The sequence below is a fragment of the Emydura macquarii genome, unplaced genomic scaffold, assembly GCF_026122565.2.
Source record: "Emydura macquarii macquarii isolate MOO-44397 ecotype Brisbane River unplaced genomic scaffold, CSIRO-AGI_Emac_v2 contig_2422, whole genome shotgun sequence".
NCBI classification, from domain to species: domain Eukaryota; kingdom Metazoa; phylum Chordata; order Testudines; family Chelidae; genus Emydura; species Emydura macquarii.
The window spans coordinates 36,147,185-36,165,661 of NW_027132559.1; the positions used below are offsets into that span (position 1 = coordinate 36,147,185).

The following is an 18,477-nucleotide window of genomic DNA, read 5'->3' on the forward strand; positions in this document are numbered from 1 at the left end:
CCATTTCCGAGGTGTTCATAACTCTGAGGTTCTATTGTGTATTGTAATTAATGTTTAGATATGAGGAAAGCAACTGAATCTTATTTTCCCCAATAACTTTTGTTAATTATCCAGAATATTTCTTTGTTAACAAAGGGTCATTCTCTTTCACAGCCTACACCTGCTTCATCATTCAATGAAGTCATATACTGAATTTGTAACAGTCATTTTCGTGGCAATGTCAAATACATGGGGGCCCCAATTTTCAGGCTGGCTGATTGCTTTATCCAATTCCAGCAAAGCAGTCAGAAAGCTGGCTTAGTAGGATGCCCGTTGTGGAAGGTGGAACTACTGCAGCTGCCCATATTCCCCAGAACTCTCCTCTTTCAACCCCATATAGGGAGTGCACCTGCAGGGTTGGAAGCCTGGCTTGGGGGCATCCTTATATCCCAGAAATCCTTCGCTGCCAGAATAGCTTGAAGCTGTCTGAACATATGCTGGGGACTAGTCCAACACACGGCCAACTCCAGGACTATGGAACACAGTTACTGGCTTAAAGTCACTTGCCTTCTTCCCCGCAAGCTGCTCTGAGTGTATCCCAACTCAAGTGGCAGTCCTAGCCTAGGATTTTGATCTCTAGGCAGGATGAAACAGAAGAAGGTTTGAAAACAAATACCTGAAATAACAGACTGGCAAAGCATGTTCCTTTTGGTATACTTTTCCATCAGTTTAAGTTTTTCTTAAAAGTCCTCTATTAAGTGACTGTATACTTGGAAAGTGGAAAATACCCAAGAAGGTTTATTTATAGTGATTTAAAAAAAAAAAAACTATAATCACAATATTCTTATATTATTTCAAACAGATCTTCAGGGTAGATGGCAAAAAATATCAGAGTTGTGTTGCTAAACTGTACTAGTCCAGGCCACCACATCTTCACCATTAATTTTAGCTGCGTTAGCTAGATTAAAGCTAATGCTAGGCCTACCTGAGCTGCAATCACGTGTCCAATTATAGCGTAGACATACCCTTAGGTACAAAGGAGCTTAAGTTCTCTTGTCTTTCTGTGAGACATAGGCTCCTAAGTGCCTCTGTCACTTTTGAAAATGGCACTTAGGTGCTTTGTAAATTTTACTTGGAAGTTATTGTCTGTGTACAGTGCTGCATACATGTCCTAATCTCTCCTGAACTGTTTTTCTAGGGCTGGTGCAGTGCATTTATTTTTTCCCCATACTTTATTTTTCTTCTGTTGTAGTCTGTAATTTATGAATTAGCAAGGATTGGTTAAAATCAGAGTTGTATGTTTTCTAATAAATCCCATTCATTTATGAACTTTGTGCTATAAATAGTAGTGGGTAGAGATGGCAAATTTTCTCTGTTGTCTTTTTGAGACATAGAACAGAGTTAATTCAAATATAGGGTTTGATGGTATTTACTAGATTTTTAGGATTTAAATTATTTCAAAATTTGATTAAAGTTCAACTTAGTTCTTTGGGCCTAAAAATAAATTAATTTGGTTATTCATTTTTAGGCTCTGCCAACTACTGCACTGCATACAAGTGAGAGTGTGTATGTCTGCAGCATGAGAAGTGGATCACACTGGTACCAGTATGTACTGAGACAAAAACAATGGACTGGGCTGTGCAGGGGAGCACCTAGTACAGTGTTGACGCTATACAAGTAATGAGCGCTTGTGATGTCAGACTAGGTAAGAATGGTTGACATGGCTGTCCAAAGGCAGATAAGTCATTATGGAAAAACTTGGAGGAAGGGAAGATGGACTTTTTTTTTTTTTTTTTTTTGGATAAAAGACACACAGTACATAGCATTTTCTGAGCCACAATTTGCTGAGGCAGCTCACTGTGTGGAGAAAACATTCTCTGGCAAACTGGGTTGAAATGTGTCTCAGCATTGTCTTATAAAAATTTTAAGATGCCTTCTTTGTAAGAAATTTAGGCCATAAACTGTGAATTTCCTACTCCATTGGAAGTGATACCTTAATTGGATGAGAAATTAACTGTACAAAAAAAGTGTGTTTCTTCAGTTTCTGGTTGAATGAGATTGAATTGAAGTTCAGTTGGAGGTTTTTGTGATTTGTTTAAGGTCTCTGGTATTTCTAAATAAACTTATCTACACTCTTAGAATCCCCTTCCCAACCAACAAATATGTTTTCACATGCTATGAACGCTTCCCTTCCAAAATGAAAAGCTTGCCTTGTCAGAGACAGATGGAAGGGTATTTTGGGCCCCACAATAACTGTGAGGGTTCTCTAGGCAGATACATTGCTTACATCGGGAAGTCTGTAGAGCTTCATTGTTCTTTGTAAAGTCATATTTCTACTCAAATGTGAAAATTTCACCTCTACCAATTTTCTGGGGTTCAGTGATCGATGCCAGTACCTGGAAATACAATTTAAAATAGATGTTAATATAATTACTAATTTTAAAAATATATGTATTATATGTATTTCATCCAATCCCTGCCTCCCAAAATTAAACAACTGCATTTAAGGAGCAATCCTGTTCTGCTATCTACAGGGGTCTTGAGCAGTAGCTACACAGGTCAATAAAGTGTCTATACTACAACTTGGAAACTTGTTAATGAACATGGTATGGTTGGCTATCAACGTAGTTTGTATCCACACACAACATTTTTAATACTGAGATTAGTAACCATGGCAACTGTACTTCACCCTTGTCATAGGCTTGGCTGTCTTCACAAAAAACAAACAGTTACTAACCTTCTGTAACTATTGTTCTTTGAGATGTGTTGCTCATGTTCATTCCAAGTAGGTGTGGGTACACCATGTGCACAGTCGCCGGAAGGCTTTTCCCCTAGTGGTATCCATAGGGTCAGCTCTGGAGCCTCTGGAGTCATGCCTTTATGGCGCCATATATATAGGGCCCTGCCAACCCCCCAGTTCTTCAGTTCCTTGCCGTCTGGCTCTGACAGAACGGTAGGCGGATGGATCATGGAATGGACGTGAGCAACACATCTCAAAGAACAACAGTTATGGAAGGTTAGTAACTGTTTTTTCCTCTTTGAGTGTTCTCTCATGTTGATTCCAAGTAGGTTACTCCCAAGCAGATTCATAGGAGGAGGGGTCGGAGTACAATGATCTGTGGATTGCAGTACTGCTTTACCAAAAGCAGCATCGTCTCTGGCTTGCTGTGTAATAGCATAGTGTGCCACGAAGGTGTGCGTTGTGGCTCTACAAATGTCTTGGATCAGGCTCTGAGTGAGGAATGCTGCCGAGGATGCCTGTGCCCTTGTGGAATGAGCTGTCAGCACTAGGACCGGTATCTTTGTCAAGTCATAACAAGTCCTGATACATGACGTGATCCATGAAGAGAGTCTTTGTGATGATACCAGAAGGGTGGGAAGAAGGATGGGGGTATCCCAGTTCTACCGTGCATAGCACCCAGCAATCGGATGTGATCTGGGCCCACGCACAGTAGAAGTGGGATAGCCGGTCCGAAAAAAATAGGGGTGAAAGTTCTGAGTCCTGGATTGGTACCCTGCCCTCGGGTGCACCTTCAAAAGTTCTGTTTAGAACTGGAGGATTGTCTCGCCGGTCCAGAGCCTTGGCTGCTAGAAGGCTGAGAGGGTCTCCTCTTGTATTTCCTGCCCCTCTTACAATTATACTTCTGCCTCAGTTGGGATTTGTAGAACCTAGGTAGGGGCTGAGGTTTGAAATGCCTCCTCTGCGGTGCTGGCGTGTGGATGCTTAAGGACTTTAAAGTAGTCCAAGAGTCCTTAAGGCTGTGCAGTTTTGAATCCGTCTGCTCGGAGAACAGTGCCAGACCCTCAAAGGGAAGGTCCTGGATCGATTGCTGGACCTCATGCAGGAGACCGAAAGCTTGTAGCTCCGACACATTGCTACCGCCAATGACATGAATGAGCTGCAGCATCTGCCACATCCAGCACCAGTTGAAGCGAGGCCTTTGCAACTGTCTTGCCTTCTGTTAGAGCTATGAACTCTGTCCTGGAGTCTGATGGTATAAGCTCTGAGAACTTTGACATAGACCCCCCCAAGATTTAAAATTGTATCTACTCAAAACCACCTGCTGGTTTGCGATATGGAGTTGGACCCCCCAGTAGAATACATCTTTCTGCCAAAGAGATCCAATTTTTTAGCATCCTTTGTCTTTGATATGGGGCCTTGTTGACATTGCCTCTCACACTCATTGGCTGTTGCAACTACGAGTGACCCTGGTGAGGGATTAGTATACAGGCATTTGTGGTCCTTGGGGGTGCAAAATATTTTCTCTTTACTCTCTTTGTAGTTGGGAGCATAGAAGCAGGATTCTGCCATAGTGACTTCATTGGGTCACAAATGGTCTTTCTCAGTAGCAGTGCTACCCTGGGTGGGCCGACAGGGGCTAGAATGTCTACCACAGGGTCTGCGTTATCAGAGATTTCCTTAATCTGGCGCCCCATATTCTGCACCATCCTCTTCAAGAACTCCTGATGACCCCTGTTATCATCTACAACTAGTGCTGCTGAGGAACCCACTACTACTTCATCTGGGGACAAAGAAGATGACGCTCCGATGGGAGCAGTCTCTTGACCTTCTGCTCCCAGAGGGTCCCGTGGCAATGGTTCCTCAAACTTGATGACAGGATCAACATTGTGCTTGGTACTGGACTTAGCATCATATTCGGTGCCAGTTTCAGTACCATGTGGTAGCACGTCACCTGATTGAGGTGGGTGATGTCTGCTTCGGGAGGCGAGTGATAGCAACTGTCCAGATTGCGACTCCTGAGCCTGGGGAATGCCCCAGGAGTCCAAAAAGGCCACGGAGCTGGAATTTGCCACTGTGGCAGCCAAAGCATGGGAAAGGGCTGAACAACCTCTCTGACTGGTGCCAGCTTCTTCGAGAGGAGTAGGACTCTGCTTCAGAGTCGGAGCCCAACAACTCGCTTTGCAGGGACTAGGACAGTGGGGTCCCTGATGGTGCCGGAGAGCGGTGCCAGGGAGATGGCAACCATGGCATCATAGCTTGCTTTCCCCTGGATGGCACCGGGTGCTTTTTCAGCACCAGTTGTATGATGTCCAGAGCATGCTCACACCTTGGAGGGGATGGCAGCCCCATGCTCTTTATCAGTTCCCTGGCTGCTTCAAAAGTCTCTGGCATGAAGGGGAGCTGTAGGTCCCCTGGGCAGGGATTCCAAAGGCACCGGACTCGATGGCTGAGGGAATGGCACTTGAGTGACCTGATGCCGGTTGCACTCTGCTCGAGCCCTTACATGCTATTTTTTTGGATGTTGGCAAGTGCCCCCATCCGTCTTCCTGTGCTTCTTACACAGTTTAGGGGATTGTAAACAGTGCTGTATCCCTGAGATGTCCCTTGGTACCAGTAATCTGTGACAGTGCCTAGGGTCTCTAGACACAGAGTACTTCCTCGGCACAGTCTCTCTTATGTATGCTGGTGTGTTAGGTGTCAGCTTGGCTGGGCTCAGCACTGAGTGTGGCCAGAGAGCATTAGGATGAACTTCAATCTCTGACTCCTCTCCTTCTTTGTCTTTGGGTAGAATTTCCTGCAGATCTTACAGTGATCCCTCTGATGGGTTTTCCTGAGACACTTTAGACAAGTGGTATGGGGATCACTCCTGTGCATGGGCTTTTAAAGCCAGGAGAATAAGGCATGCTCCGGCCCCGGGGAAGGATAAGTGGGGTCCTAACTAACTAAACTACCAACTAACTCAAACTATTTGACTATCTACAGGTATCAGTTGAAACAACCACTAGGAAGACGCCTGCAGAGCAAAAGAAGATGGATGTTCCAGTGACCATCACAGGCAGTAAGAGGGAACTGAAGAGGCAGGGGGTCGTCAGGGCCCTATATACAGCACCATGAAGGCATGACTCCAGGGTGACTCTACGGATACCACTTGGGGAAAAACCTTCTGACAACTATGCACACAGTGCGCACACACCTACTTGGAATCAACATGAGCAAGCACTTGAAGACCCTCTGCTAGTCTGCGTAAGTAGTTTTTTCTGGAGTCCTTTTCCTGCCAGCTATCTCTGTGATAAAACATCCTTGGATATCCAGCATCAGAGGAAGGAAAATTCTGGCCAACGATAGCAAACCTATACCTACACTTCCCCAATAAAGTCTTAGGGGATCTCTGATGTCCACAAACTGCAAACAGGATTTCAGTTTTTAAGATTTAATCCAAAAGATTCAAAGAGCTACAGGGCTTAGTTATCTACCAGAAGGATTAAGGATTTAGTCAACCCTACAGGGATTTACATCTGGCAGCATAAGCAATATTGAATCCACTCCATGCAAACAAAGTTACTGAACTTAATACAAACTTTTCTGACAGTTTAGTTTTTCCATCATTATAAGATGCATAACAAACCTCCCTTTCTCCAGAGAGGAGACCCTAAGGGAAGGTGTTTAAAAAGTAATACTATATTGTTCCCAGAAACTCTTGTTATCTTTGGTGAGCAATCAGGCCACGGGGTATAGTGTCCCACTCGGGAAATAGATAGGGTCACCATATTTCCCAAAGGAAAAATGGGATACCGTGTAGTGCTGGCCTGAGCCCACTTTTGTCAAAAAAGTCAGGATGGCCAGGACAGGGCTTAAAAAAGGGACTGTCCTGGCCAAAACGGGACATATGGTCACCCCAGAAATAGGTCACTTGAAAAATTTATGTACAGAAGTATACAACCCTATCATTACTACTACAGTTCCTATCGTAGTGCTGGCAGGGCCCCAAATAGGTTAAAACAGGACTAGATTTCATTCCAAGAAGTGTCTTTGTCCAAAGCACCGCAAAGAAGTTGGTCATGTCCTCTGGGTTAGAATCACGTCCACAATGTTTACCAGAAATTTACAGCAGAAAAATGAATTTTTTTTATCAGCTAGTTTGTGAAAAGTGACAAGGCATCCTCTTTAAAATGATAATTCTTGGGACCAATGTTACTATGAACACCACCTAGGTTACCTGCATGTGGCCACAGGCTTGGGGAGTACCACTCCTGCAGTGTAAACTGCCTGAAAAATCCCTTCCAGGTTTACTCTTCTGGTTATTTCCCGAATCAGTACAGGTGCTACTCGTTTAGATCTCAATTTCTTATGGACACAAAGAAAATTGATTTCTACCATTTTCTTCACACTAAAAGCAATTTAAATAACAAAAAGGTTATAAAACCCACTAAAGCATAGTATAGTCTTATTTATATAGTTTTATTTTCCATGTTGATAGTAGAAATTCAGATTATATAATATAGCTTCTTAAAAACATAAATAACGTTCATTTTAAAGTCTGCAACAGAAAGACTCAATTATCTAACAAAGGGCGCTGATGCATCATTGGGATTTCTTATCCAATATTGGTGTACGCTCTTTGTATTTTACAAGGTTTTGAAGTCTACACATACTTTTAAGAATACAGATCTAAATTTTTAACCTGGCTGCCTTAAGTTGCATCCTCAAAGTACACTACAAATGTTAACATTCTGTAACTTCATCTCGCAGGATGCCTAGGTTGGAAAATTTGCCCATAATACCCTTCGGTTCTGTACCAAGACCAACTACAGTTGGATTTAAGGGCCTGGAAAGTTATCATCAAAGCAGAAGGAAAGAAATATCAAAAGGCTCATCAGTTCATGATCACTAGTTTATTATTCCAGTGCTCCAGCCTTACACAGAAAGCTCTGAAAAATCTGACTGAACATCCTCTTTACACTTTTCTATAGGCCAGAAAACACCAACCAGATCTCCACACCTTCCTTCAGCAGAATGTTTCCCAGGTGGACATTTGTTTGTCATTAGTTTTAATTGTAAACATCCAAAAGCCTTTTGAAATATTTCAGAGCTGTGTTAGATTTCTTCTGCCTTTACTGTCAACACAGCCTAGCACTCAACTCTTCAGTCAGATAATCCCCACCATGCAAGACAGTTCAAGATTTATTATTTGTTTTTATTTTTTGTATCTATTTATATTTACCTGTCATAAATCCGAATGTGTGCAGGGATGGCGCTTATGAACCCTACCAATTTTTTGTTTGAAGATACTCTAACTCCACAGTGCCACTGGGGTAGCCAGCCTGGAGGACGTAGTGCCCTAGAATCAGTGGCAGAAATAATTACAGATTAGTGCCCAAAAGAATATGATCAAAACATCCTTATTTGCAATCCAACTGAAGCAATACATGGAACTTGCTACTCACCACATGAGAAACTCAGGTGAGTAGTCAAACCTAAACATGTTATCATCATCTTCTACGTAATTCTCATTTAATAATGTGTACAGTTCCTTTAGCTGAAAACACATCAAAAAAGGAAGAAATTTATCTCACATGTCAGCCAGAATGTTTCATCAAGGACTGTGTGTGTTCACATGGTTTTACTTACAACTTCAGCATTGCTCAGGTCCAAAGTGTCCCACATAAAACCCTGTGGCAAAGAGTATGGCTCTAGACGGACATTGTCCTTATCTGGTTCAATTGCACCATGAGAAGTTATAATTTCATCTGTTATTGAAAGGGAGGGGAAAAAAGTTATTTTACTAGCTAATTTGAAAACTAATTTTTTTAAAATCACTTCACATAAGGCGTAATTTACAATCATGAAATCAGAATCTGAAGCTTTTAAAAAAATATTAAAAATAAGCTTTTGTTTGTTTACATTATTTCTCTGTTTTACAACACACTCAAGTCAGCTATTGCTTCCGCAGAACTATTGTACAGAGGCTCAGTGCTATTCTACTGCAGTTTATATCTTAACTTTTCATAACAGAGTACAACTGAATAGCAAATTATCAGTACATCTGTAACCCTTAGTCAAGCACTGAAAACCATGTCGGAGGCAGAGTTCTGCAGTTCAACAGTGAGATTCATAAGCTATGGCCCTGTATTTTGCAAACATTGACTCATATGAACCCAGTGGCACTACTCACATGCATCAGTGTTTGCAGGATCAGGGAATTTGACAGAATGGCTGACAGTGAAAACAGAAAACTTTCATTTGTAAATTCTAAATTAAAATTGTGGTTACACCTATTGTTCTGGACTCGCTGCTGTGTAATCTTGTCTGTCTTCATAACTTCAGAGGCAGCTAGGCTGAAGATATTTTATAAAATATAAACAGGAGCCACTCTTCCTCTTTTGAACAGCTATTGCACATCAGCCAGCCAGCCCCAGGAGAGGCTTCCAAAGCTGAACAACATTATAATATAACATGTTAATCATGTTTGCAAAATTATATAGCAGCATGTGTATCAGTCAATTGCAATCTTAGTTCTCATTAATACACCTGAATGGCCAGTAGGGTGTACTAGGCTGCTTCTTTTGCAGAAAGAGCTTCTGTGAAGAGATTGCCCAATAGTAATAAATTGGCATTGTGTGGCGACCAGGTTGGAAGGCCAGAATCACCAGCAGCTCCATTAAGACTCTGGGTATAGTTAACCTTCCAAATGCCATTGCTACAAAATGGTAGCCTTGATTCACCATGGTAAACTACCATATAGGAACTACTGCTGACAGTCTTGTCTTAGTACAAGTAGGGAGAACTCTGAAGTTTATGAACAGAGATCCCTGCAGCTATTTCTTGAGGCACAAAGACTAATGTTTCCATCTGAAGTCATAATCTTCAACATACTGGAGAAAGGGCTTCCTTCCCAGCCCACTCACTCAGGAGGAAGCTGAAAAATGTAAAGGTCTAGGCCATTTCCACTTTTCATAAATAGGATCTAGAAGTGATTCAGACAGGCTGCTTAACAGAATAGTCAAAGACCACTCAAATTCTACAAATCCTATTTCTATTAAGCAGCCCTTTGGAATCACTCCTACAGTCAATTGGTTGGTAGCGGCCCAGACATTTTTCTCATCTTCCACCTAGGCTGATGAATGACACAGCCAGCAAGCTCTCATATCTGAGCTGGTGCTGAAGGGCCATTCAAAGTATGGCCTCACTGACTGCTGGCTAGCAAAACACATTCCAGTGCCTCATGTAGGGTGAAAGAACAAGTAGTTTGAGGTGTTCTGAAAAGATAGCTAAAATTCCAAAAGATGGATTTAGAGTTCCTCGAGAAGCAATGTTGTGGCATTATCTTGTTAAGTTCTCAAGAACACTGGAGAGCCTTACAAGGAACTCTCCAAACAGTTTGGAGCCATCAAACAGCACTTTAACAACTGCCTTTGGAGATGGAGTCTATATCCAGCACCCTACGCAGGCTATTGGGTTAACTGGGAAATTGAAGTGAATTTTGCACTATCACATGTATAACCATAAATAAAAGAGTTTCTGCGTATTTCTTCACCTTTTCTGAATCGCTCCCAAACTTCCCACTTTTGGAGTGCACAACTTGAGAAGACCATGATGGGCTGACATTATTGGGGCCAGGAGGCTCAGAAGCTATAGGAGACAAATTCAAAGCCTTTTTAAAAAAGGAAGCCTTGTTTTCTTAACAGTAAAACTTTTGTTGCTGACAACATCTGGACTAAGCACCAAAAAGCAGAAGTTGAACTTGAGGACAGAAAAGAGTTTGTCAGCTTTGCTCTAGTGCAATGATGTTCTGCTAGTTGGGTGTTTGTGATCAGCGTGAGTCCATCCAGAGGAGACTATTTTCTCCAGGGACTCGGGTGTTATGATGCTTCATCTTGAGTGAGTTTTTCTTAGGCCTGGTCTACACTGGCAATGGAGGTCCCCATAGAACATGCGTCTCCACTGGCGCTAAGTTCTGTCGATTTAAAAGTCGACCTAATAAAACCACCTCTGCAAGTAGCATAGTGCTGAATTCGAATTCCATGGGTCAAATTTGCATCAGTGTAGGCAGAGCGCAACGTAAATCGACGCAATTGGCCTCCAGGAGGTATCCCATAATGCCCTGTTGTGACCGCTCTAGACATTCACGCTCTGCTGTAATGTGGCCACATAAACAGGAAATAGCTCTTCCCTTCAAGCCCTGGGAAATTTTGAATTTCCATTTCCGGTTTAGACAGCGTGGAGAGAGCTTTGTAACTGAACCGCTCATGGCAATTGCACGGCTCAAACGCACTCCAACTTGGAATTGACCAGAGGTCTTGGATCTTTTCAGTCTGTGGGGCGAAGAGTCTGTCCTGGCTCAGCTCTGAGCCAACAAAAGAAATTTAGATATATACGAGAAGATATCTCGTGGCATGTTGGAGAAGGGGCACAACAGGGATGCGCAGCAGTGCCATGTTAAGATCAAAGAGCTGAGGCAGGCTTATCAGAAAACTAGGGAAGCTAACAGCTCTTCTGGCTCCTTGCCCAAAACATGCTGCTTTTATGAGGAACTGCATGCAATTCTCAGTGGTGTGTCACCACTATGCCATCACACAGCATAGATATCTCTGAAGAATCCCAGTGCAGGACAAATAAGGAGGACTCTGTGGACAAGGAGGATGAGGAGAGCAGGGTGCAGGAGAGTGGGGTATCCATTCTCCCTGAGAGCCAGGACCTGTTCGTTACTCTAGAGCAGTCCAGCCACAAGACAACGGGACTGATCAAGATGTAGGGGAAGGCACATCTGGTGAACGTGTGTGGCAAATCTTTTTTTTTGCAGTTATGTCCCCAGTCCAGCTTCTTAAAAGGAATTTATGTTTTTGAAGGAAGGGTCTTACTGGGTGGTGGCAAACTTCTATGGAGGATTACTCCCGAAACAGACTATTTATGTGCAGAGGTATGCTCCGAGAATCCTCTGTGGATATCTCAAGGAAACTTTCATGTAGGTAATCTTTTAACCTTTGTAGAAGGTTTCTGGGGAGGGCAGCCTTATTTCTTCCGCCATGGTAGGATACTTCTCCCCGCCACTCTGCTATTAAATGAACAGGCATCATTGTGGAACACAGCATAGCAGCATAAGGGCTGGGCCTGTACCCTGATGCTTGCAGCAAATCTTCCCTTTCTGCCTGTGTTACCCTCAGGAGACTGATATCACAGATGGTCACCTAGGGAAGATGATGCAAGTTTAAAGTACCTGACCTATACAGTCACTCTGTTTTATTTCTCTGCCATGGATGGGGTCCTTGGACGCCTCTCCAAGACTATTCCTAGTCCTAGTATTGTTGCAATGGGCATTATGGGTTGGGACACTGGTTGCCCTATGTTTTCTGCCACTACGATTCACCCACAGTGTCCTCTAATCTGTTCTGTCCACCTCCTCCCAAACCAGTCTTTAGCATGTTACAGGGGAGCCCGGTGATCCCACTCCTTCCTCAAGTGTGGATTGTGGATTTTAGTGCTAATGAAGCCTCTCTAAAACAGATGCAAGGACCCCTTCCCTACCATTTCTGTAATGCCAGTCCAAACCTTCCAAGATGTACAGAATGGAATGCGGGTCTGGCTTAGCCTTGTGAACATGAAGGGGAGAACTTTTTATATTGTAACATTTATTTTACTACTTTGGGTCGGCTAACAATGGCAACTTTGTGCTTTGCTTATCTTATTGCAGACACCTCAGCCTTCGGCCTCCCTTGCTAAACTCCAGATGAAAGTCTTTCCCAGATTAGGAAGCGGGAAAAAAAATCCATGGGATGACATGTTCAGCGAACTAATGAATGCCTCCACGGCTGCTGACACAGAGCTCAGGGTCTGGAGAATGTCCTTGTCTGAAAAACTGGACATGGATATGGAACACAGAAGATCTGCACAGGAGCAGGAGTGTGACGCGGAACAGGAGATGTTGCATATTATGAGGGATCAGTCCGACATGCTGAGATGTCTGGTAGAGCTCCAGGAAGAGCAGTGGCAGGACAGACTCCCTCTGCAGCCCCTCCAAAACGCTCTGCCACCTACCACTTTGTTATCAGCCCCCACCCACAAGTGGTCTAGGAGGAGACTGAGCAGGGTGCAGTACATGCTGCACTTCACTCCACACCAGTGGAGGAGTGTAGAAGAACGCCACGGCCCCTTTAAGAACTGCACTCAACCACAGCTGCTTGCACAGTAACACTTTAAAATGTTAAGTTATCCTCCTTTCCCCCATTAAAACGTGTCACAAATAAAACTTTGTAGCATTAAAAACATCTGTCTTTATTCATTCATAGTTTGGGTGGGAAGAAAAGGGGCGGGGGTTGCTGGAGCAAGGGTCAGGGATGGGAAATAAAGGCACAGCACAGACATACATTACTGCAGTTCATTGCAAAACCAGTTTTTCAATTCTTCCAGAAGCCGAAGCGCTCTGTGGTTGGCTCTGAGTGTAGTGCTGGAATCTGGCTGCTCAAAATTTGCAGCCAGCCTATCTGCCTCCACGACCCAACCCTGGGGGAATTTTTCCCCCTTTGTTTCACACAAATTATGGAGCACACAGCACATAGATATAACTGATGGGATGTTCTTTTCACTGATTTCAAGCCTAGTAAGCTGACATCTCCATCTGGCTTTTAAACGGCCAAATGCACATTCCACCACCATTCTGCACTTGCTGAACCTGTTATTGAAACGCTCCTTCTCGCTGTCCAGGTGCTCAATGTAGGGCTTCATTAGCCAAGGGAGAAAGAGGTAGGCAGGATCCCCCAGGATCACTATTGGCATTTCCACATCACCGATGTTTATTTTTTTGGTCAGGGAAGAAAGTGCCTGCCTGCATCTTATTAAACAGACTTGAGTTCCTAAAGATGTGCGCGTCATGCACCTATCCAGACCACCCGACACTGATGTCGGTGAAACGTCCCCTGTGATTCACAAGGGCCTGAAACACCATTGAGAAGTATCCCTTTCAGTTTATGTACTCTGTGGCAAGGTGGTCAGGTGCTAGGATAGTTCTCACAGTTTAGGAACCCCATTGCGGCAAACCCATCCACTATATCCAGCACATTTCCCAAAGTCACAACCCTTCTTAGCAGAAGCTTTTTGATGGCCCTGCACACTTGCATCACAGCAGTTCCAATGGTGGATTTACCGACTCCGAATTGATTCCCAACTGACCAGTAACAGTCTGGGGTTGCCAGCTTCCACAGAACGATGGCTACTTGCTTCTCCACTGTCAGAGCTGGTCTCAAGCGAGTATTCATGCGCTTCAGGGCTGGGGAGAGCTCCATGCAAAGTTCAACGAAAGTAGCCTTTTGCATACGAAAGTTCTGCAGCCACTGTTCATCATCCCACACCTTCATAACGATGCGATCCCACCAATTTGTGCTTGTTTCCCAGGACCAGAACTGGTGCTCCACAGACTGAAGATAATGCGTGACAGCCTGCAGCAAACAGGAATTGTTCCGTTCTATGGCTTGTGGCAGGGCAGCCTCAGTAACATCGCTATTTTCCATGCTGTGGCTCCTCTCTCGCCTTTGAAAATACTGCAGGATAAGCCATGAAGTATTTGTGATGGTCATAATGATAGTGCAGAGCAGAGCAGGCTCCATGTCTCTCCAGCAACGGTGTACGCACGGCATAGAAAAAAAGCAGCGCAAAAACGCATTTGCAGTTTGTTTGGGGCAAGAAGGGAGGAGGAGGGAGCATGTTGTATCATGGGAGGATGACAAGCTTCCCAAAAGCCTCTGCGGCTAGTTGCACTGTGGGATAGCTACCCACGGTGCACTGCTTTGAATGTCGACCCAAGTGTGGCGAGTGGGGATGCAAGAGCCTGGCGCAAGAAGCGTGGTGTGATCACGCTCCTACAACTTCTAAAATTTGGCAGGTGAAAGTCAATTTAAAGTAAATCAGCTTCTATCTACAGTGTAGACATACCCTCAGTCTGAGGGCAAACAATTTCTTTAATCTCTATGATAGAGTGGGCCAGGTCAATTTAAAACACCCATCTTATTGGAGTTTAAAATATCTTCCTGAGCCTGTGTTTCTGGGAGATTTTGCCCTCCACAAGGGATGGGGCACCCCTGGCATGCCAGAGGTGGCCCCATGGAGGAGTGGGAATCTCAGAGGATGGTGATGTGGCTTCCTGGCTTTTCTAGTTTCTGTGGGAAGAATTTTTCCTGGTTGTGACAGCAAAGAGGAGAGGCTTGGTTCTTTCTCCAGCTGCGAGGTGGCCTCCCTGGATTACTGTCCGTGACAAGTGAGCCTAAAAACTCTGTTTGGGAAGGAGGATCGTTCAGTCTAAGAAGTCTAAAAAATCCTGTTTATGTTTATGAGAGGGATTTTATCCCAAAGAACAAAGGTCTCCCATCTTTCTTAGGGTCAGGCCTCTGAATTCACACATGGTGCTAGATTAAAGATTCAAATGTTTGAGTCCTTTTAGTCTGTGCGTTCTTTGGGTCAGTGCCTGTGTGTTCCTTCTGCATGTTCTGTACTGCACCTAGCACATTTCTGGGTGGTTCTGTAATATAAGTGTGACAGAGAGGCCCACTGGTTTCACTACTCTGTATCAGTAACTCTTGTCAGGCCCGGCATACTCACTACACCTAACACATTGTTGTCATGATATAGTCCCAAAAGGTGCCTGCAGTATATCACTGGAAAACTAACAACATTAATATATTTGTGTGATGTATTTAGCGGGTGTGAACAAAGAGTTATAAACATGTGATAGAATTACGTTCTTAAAATGCATTTGACAAGCAATGCATAAGCCCAGTCTGCCCCAGACAAAGTGTTATGTACTTCCTTGTCTCACCAGCCTGGTCATCAGGCAGAGACAATGAAGGTATATTTACATAAAAGGTAAGCAAAGCCATCAAACTAGCAAGTGGAGTAGAGAGCTTCCTAACAATAAAGACAGGGCATCTGAACATCAAATAATAAGTTGATGGTATATAATATTACTGCATCATAAAAGTGTAGTGAGTAAGGTCTTTTATGAAAGCCTGTGACACACTGGTGATTAACAGCATTGTGAAATGTATGCATTTATACTACATGAACAATTATAGACACTCACTGATACTATGCTTTAAAGTCCATGACCAAACACAAGGAGAAACAGATTCTCAACCCAGACAGGAGGGAAGGTGGCTATCTATCCGTTTTCAGCATAAATTAAGCAGTGTGGAATCAAAACAATGGCAGCTCCATTTACATATGAATCAACAGGAGAATAGAGACTATACTCCCCAGAAAGTTTCCTGCGTCTTGAAGGAGGGTCAATGAACATTGGGAAGACAGCATGGCATCAACAATGGAGACGTTTTGTCTGAGCTTACTTTTCAAAGAATATATTTTAAAGATTTACTGGACTATAAAAAGAAAGGAGAGAGAATCCCATAGTTGTCCAGCACTTGGGGGATTCAAAGAACTTGAGCTTTTGAAATTATAGAACACTGGACCCTTCAGCCAAGGGGGCTGAAGTCTCCAGAAACTGAACATAGGAGCGAAACCTGCTCGGACAAAGATTGTAAGTTGCTGAAATTAAATGTTAGTCTTAGAAGTGTATTTTTTACTTTTGTTTGCTTGTAATCCTTTCTATCTTTACTACTTATTCTTGATCCTTTTGTTAAATAAACTTGTTATACCTTTGCTATAAACCAGTTCAGTGCTGTGACTGAAATAAGAGTGTTTTTCAAACCCCCCTTTAAATGAATAAGCTGCTGTTACTGGGAAATTCAGCAGAATGTCCATTTGGCAGACAGATTTAGAGAAATTTGGGACTAGAAGGGTGGTGGGCTCACTCTGCAAAAAGTAACTGGGTGGCAGAAGCCAGGGTGTGACCTGCATGCTTTTGAGGCTTGCTGTTGGTGTCAGGACTCTGAACCACGGCAGCATAGCATTTAAGGCACCCAGAGTTGCAGGACAGTGGTGATATAATCGTTTACCTCAAAGTGTTACAATAAGTAATAATTTTAAGAGACGTCTCTGAATGGTGCCCTTCAGAAAAGTACCAGCCAAAATAAAAAGGCTATTGAAATAATGAACTATTGGGGGTTAGGGACTATAGTGTGTGAGAACTCATTTAACTTGTGGCATAGGAGTTAGAGAAAGACACTTCCTACCTCAGGCACTAACCTTTCTGCTGGGCTTCCACTCCATGCCTGTAGGAGCCTGGCAAACAGGACTGGTGACATTAACTTACTGCACTGCTGCATTGAGAGGATCTGGCTGGAGAGGTGCTGAGCTGGTACAGTTCAATCCCTCAAGAGCACTGCAGTGGGGAACCAGGCTCAGGAGCAGGAAAATGGCGGTTGCAGTTAGGTCACTGAAAACCACTGCTGAAAGTGATGGTGGGGACTGCTTCACTTGCAAGGTCCCCAAGCTTCCCTGGCACTGAAGAGTCCCTGGAATAAGCACTATTACCTAACAGCAGGCTAATGAAACAGGGCTTTCCCCCAAGGGCAGAGGAGTAAGCAACAGTGCTCTCCCACAGAGACAGCAAGTGCGGGTTGATTGGAGATAGGCAACAGCTGTGCAGGAGACAGACCCTGGGTCAGTTTAAAGAAGTATTCAGCCAAACTGCCTCCAAAACCATGAGGAAAGGAAATGTAGTTGTAGACAGGATGGACTACAGATGAGAATTGTTTGTCGTGGCGGAAGCAGGTGAACAAATAGAAACAAAAATAGTAATGCATGGGAGAGATGTGTAGCCCCAATTTATGTAAAAATAGCATATCCCACACCAGCCCAATTATGGGTCTTTGTTTCTCTCTGATACCTGGTTCATAATGGTTTAAAAGTCTGCTGCTGCTGCTACCAACTAATAAAGTTATTCTTTTCACTAAACTGGTAAAGACCTTTCTGCCCTGTAGTTCTCAGGTTCAAACCTCAGTGTTAGCCCAAGTGGGATCGTTAAAATAGCACATTTCCTATTTTCATATAAGAAACACCTTTTTTTTAAAATCACCCACATCAGTAGTTTATTAGTAATTTCAGATGGCTGCAAAAAAGCAGAAGTGACTACTGAATCCTAATACTTTTTGGTAAAGAATATATTTAACCAGTCCAACTTTGTATCTATTTTACAGTACTCTTAGTAAAATTTCAACATACTCCTTTTAGCTATTGTTAAGGTCAATTTATGCATAGGCCCAATTAAACTTACTAAGTTTGGGTACAGGTTGCGTATCCCAAAACTGGTATTTACGTTTGGTCGCCTCATCAATGTTCTTTGCTGGTCCCTGGCATGCAGAGAGCAGCTCCATAGCTCTCTGAATATCTTGCAGCTTCTGCATTGGAATGGCTGGATTCTGTACAGAGAGACAATTAGGGGGAGAGGCTTGTTTACTACCTATACACTGAAAAAGTACATACACGTCACTTGCTTCAACAATCTTTTGATAGTATTTTGTATATTTGCCCCCACCTTACGTAAAGCACTGCCAGGTAGCTTAATCTCAACATGTAAGTTTTGTTGGGGGGAAAAACAGTTTTATAAACTTCCATTGTTTTAAAAGTAGTGTAATTATTTTTAAAATTCCTCAAAACGCTTTGTTTACATTTAATAATGAATTTGCAGTGTTTGTAACACAAATATTGCAGCATTACACTACTGTATGAAAATCACAGTGATAAACTAAGCATTCTTTTTTCCACTGCTCCATCTGAACAAAGTTCAAATGGTAACAGAGAGTAAACAATTAAAAGCAAAGCTGACTTTTAAAATTCCTTCAGTTTTAACAATCTAAGGCGTTATTAGTAAG

General features: G+C 43.2%; 1 protein-coding gene across 3 annotated transcripts in view; it reads right to left on the reverse strand.

Annotated features, from left to right (window-relative positions):
* Positions 1-18,477, reverse strand: part of NMT2 (N-myristoyltransferase 2) — a 55,852-nt gene that overhangs the window by 13,611 nt on the left and 23,764 nt on the right. For 2 of the 3 annotated variants that reach the window (XM_067562276.1, XM_067562277.1), the window contains exons 3-8: positions 17,880-18,024; positions 8,351-8,469; positions 8,167-8,258; positions 7,944-8,060; positions 6,939-7,109; positions 2,267-2,375 (exon numbers count right to left, since the gene is read on the reverse strand). In XM_067562276.1, coding sequence (XP_067418377.1) covers positions 2,267-2,375; positions 6,939-7,109; positions 7,944-8,060; positions 8,167-8,258; positions 8,351-8,469; positions 17,880-18,024 — 753 coding nt within the window. The remainder of the gene's footprint in view (positions 1-2,266; positions 2,376-6,938; positions 7,110-7,943; positions 8,061-8,166; positions 8,259-8,350; positions 8,470-17,879; positions 18,025-18,477) is intronic. The other variant, XM_067562278.1, reaches the window with a different exon arrangement.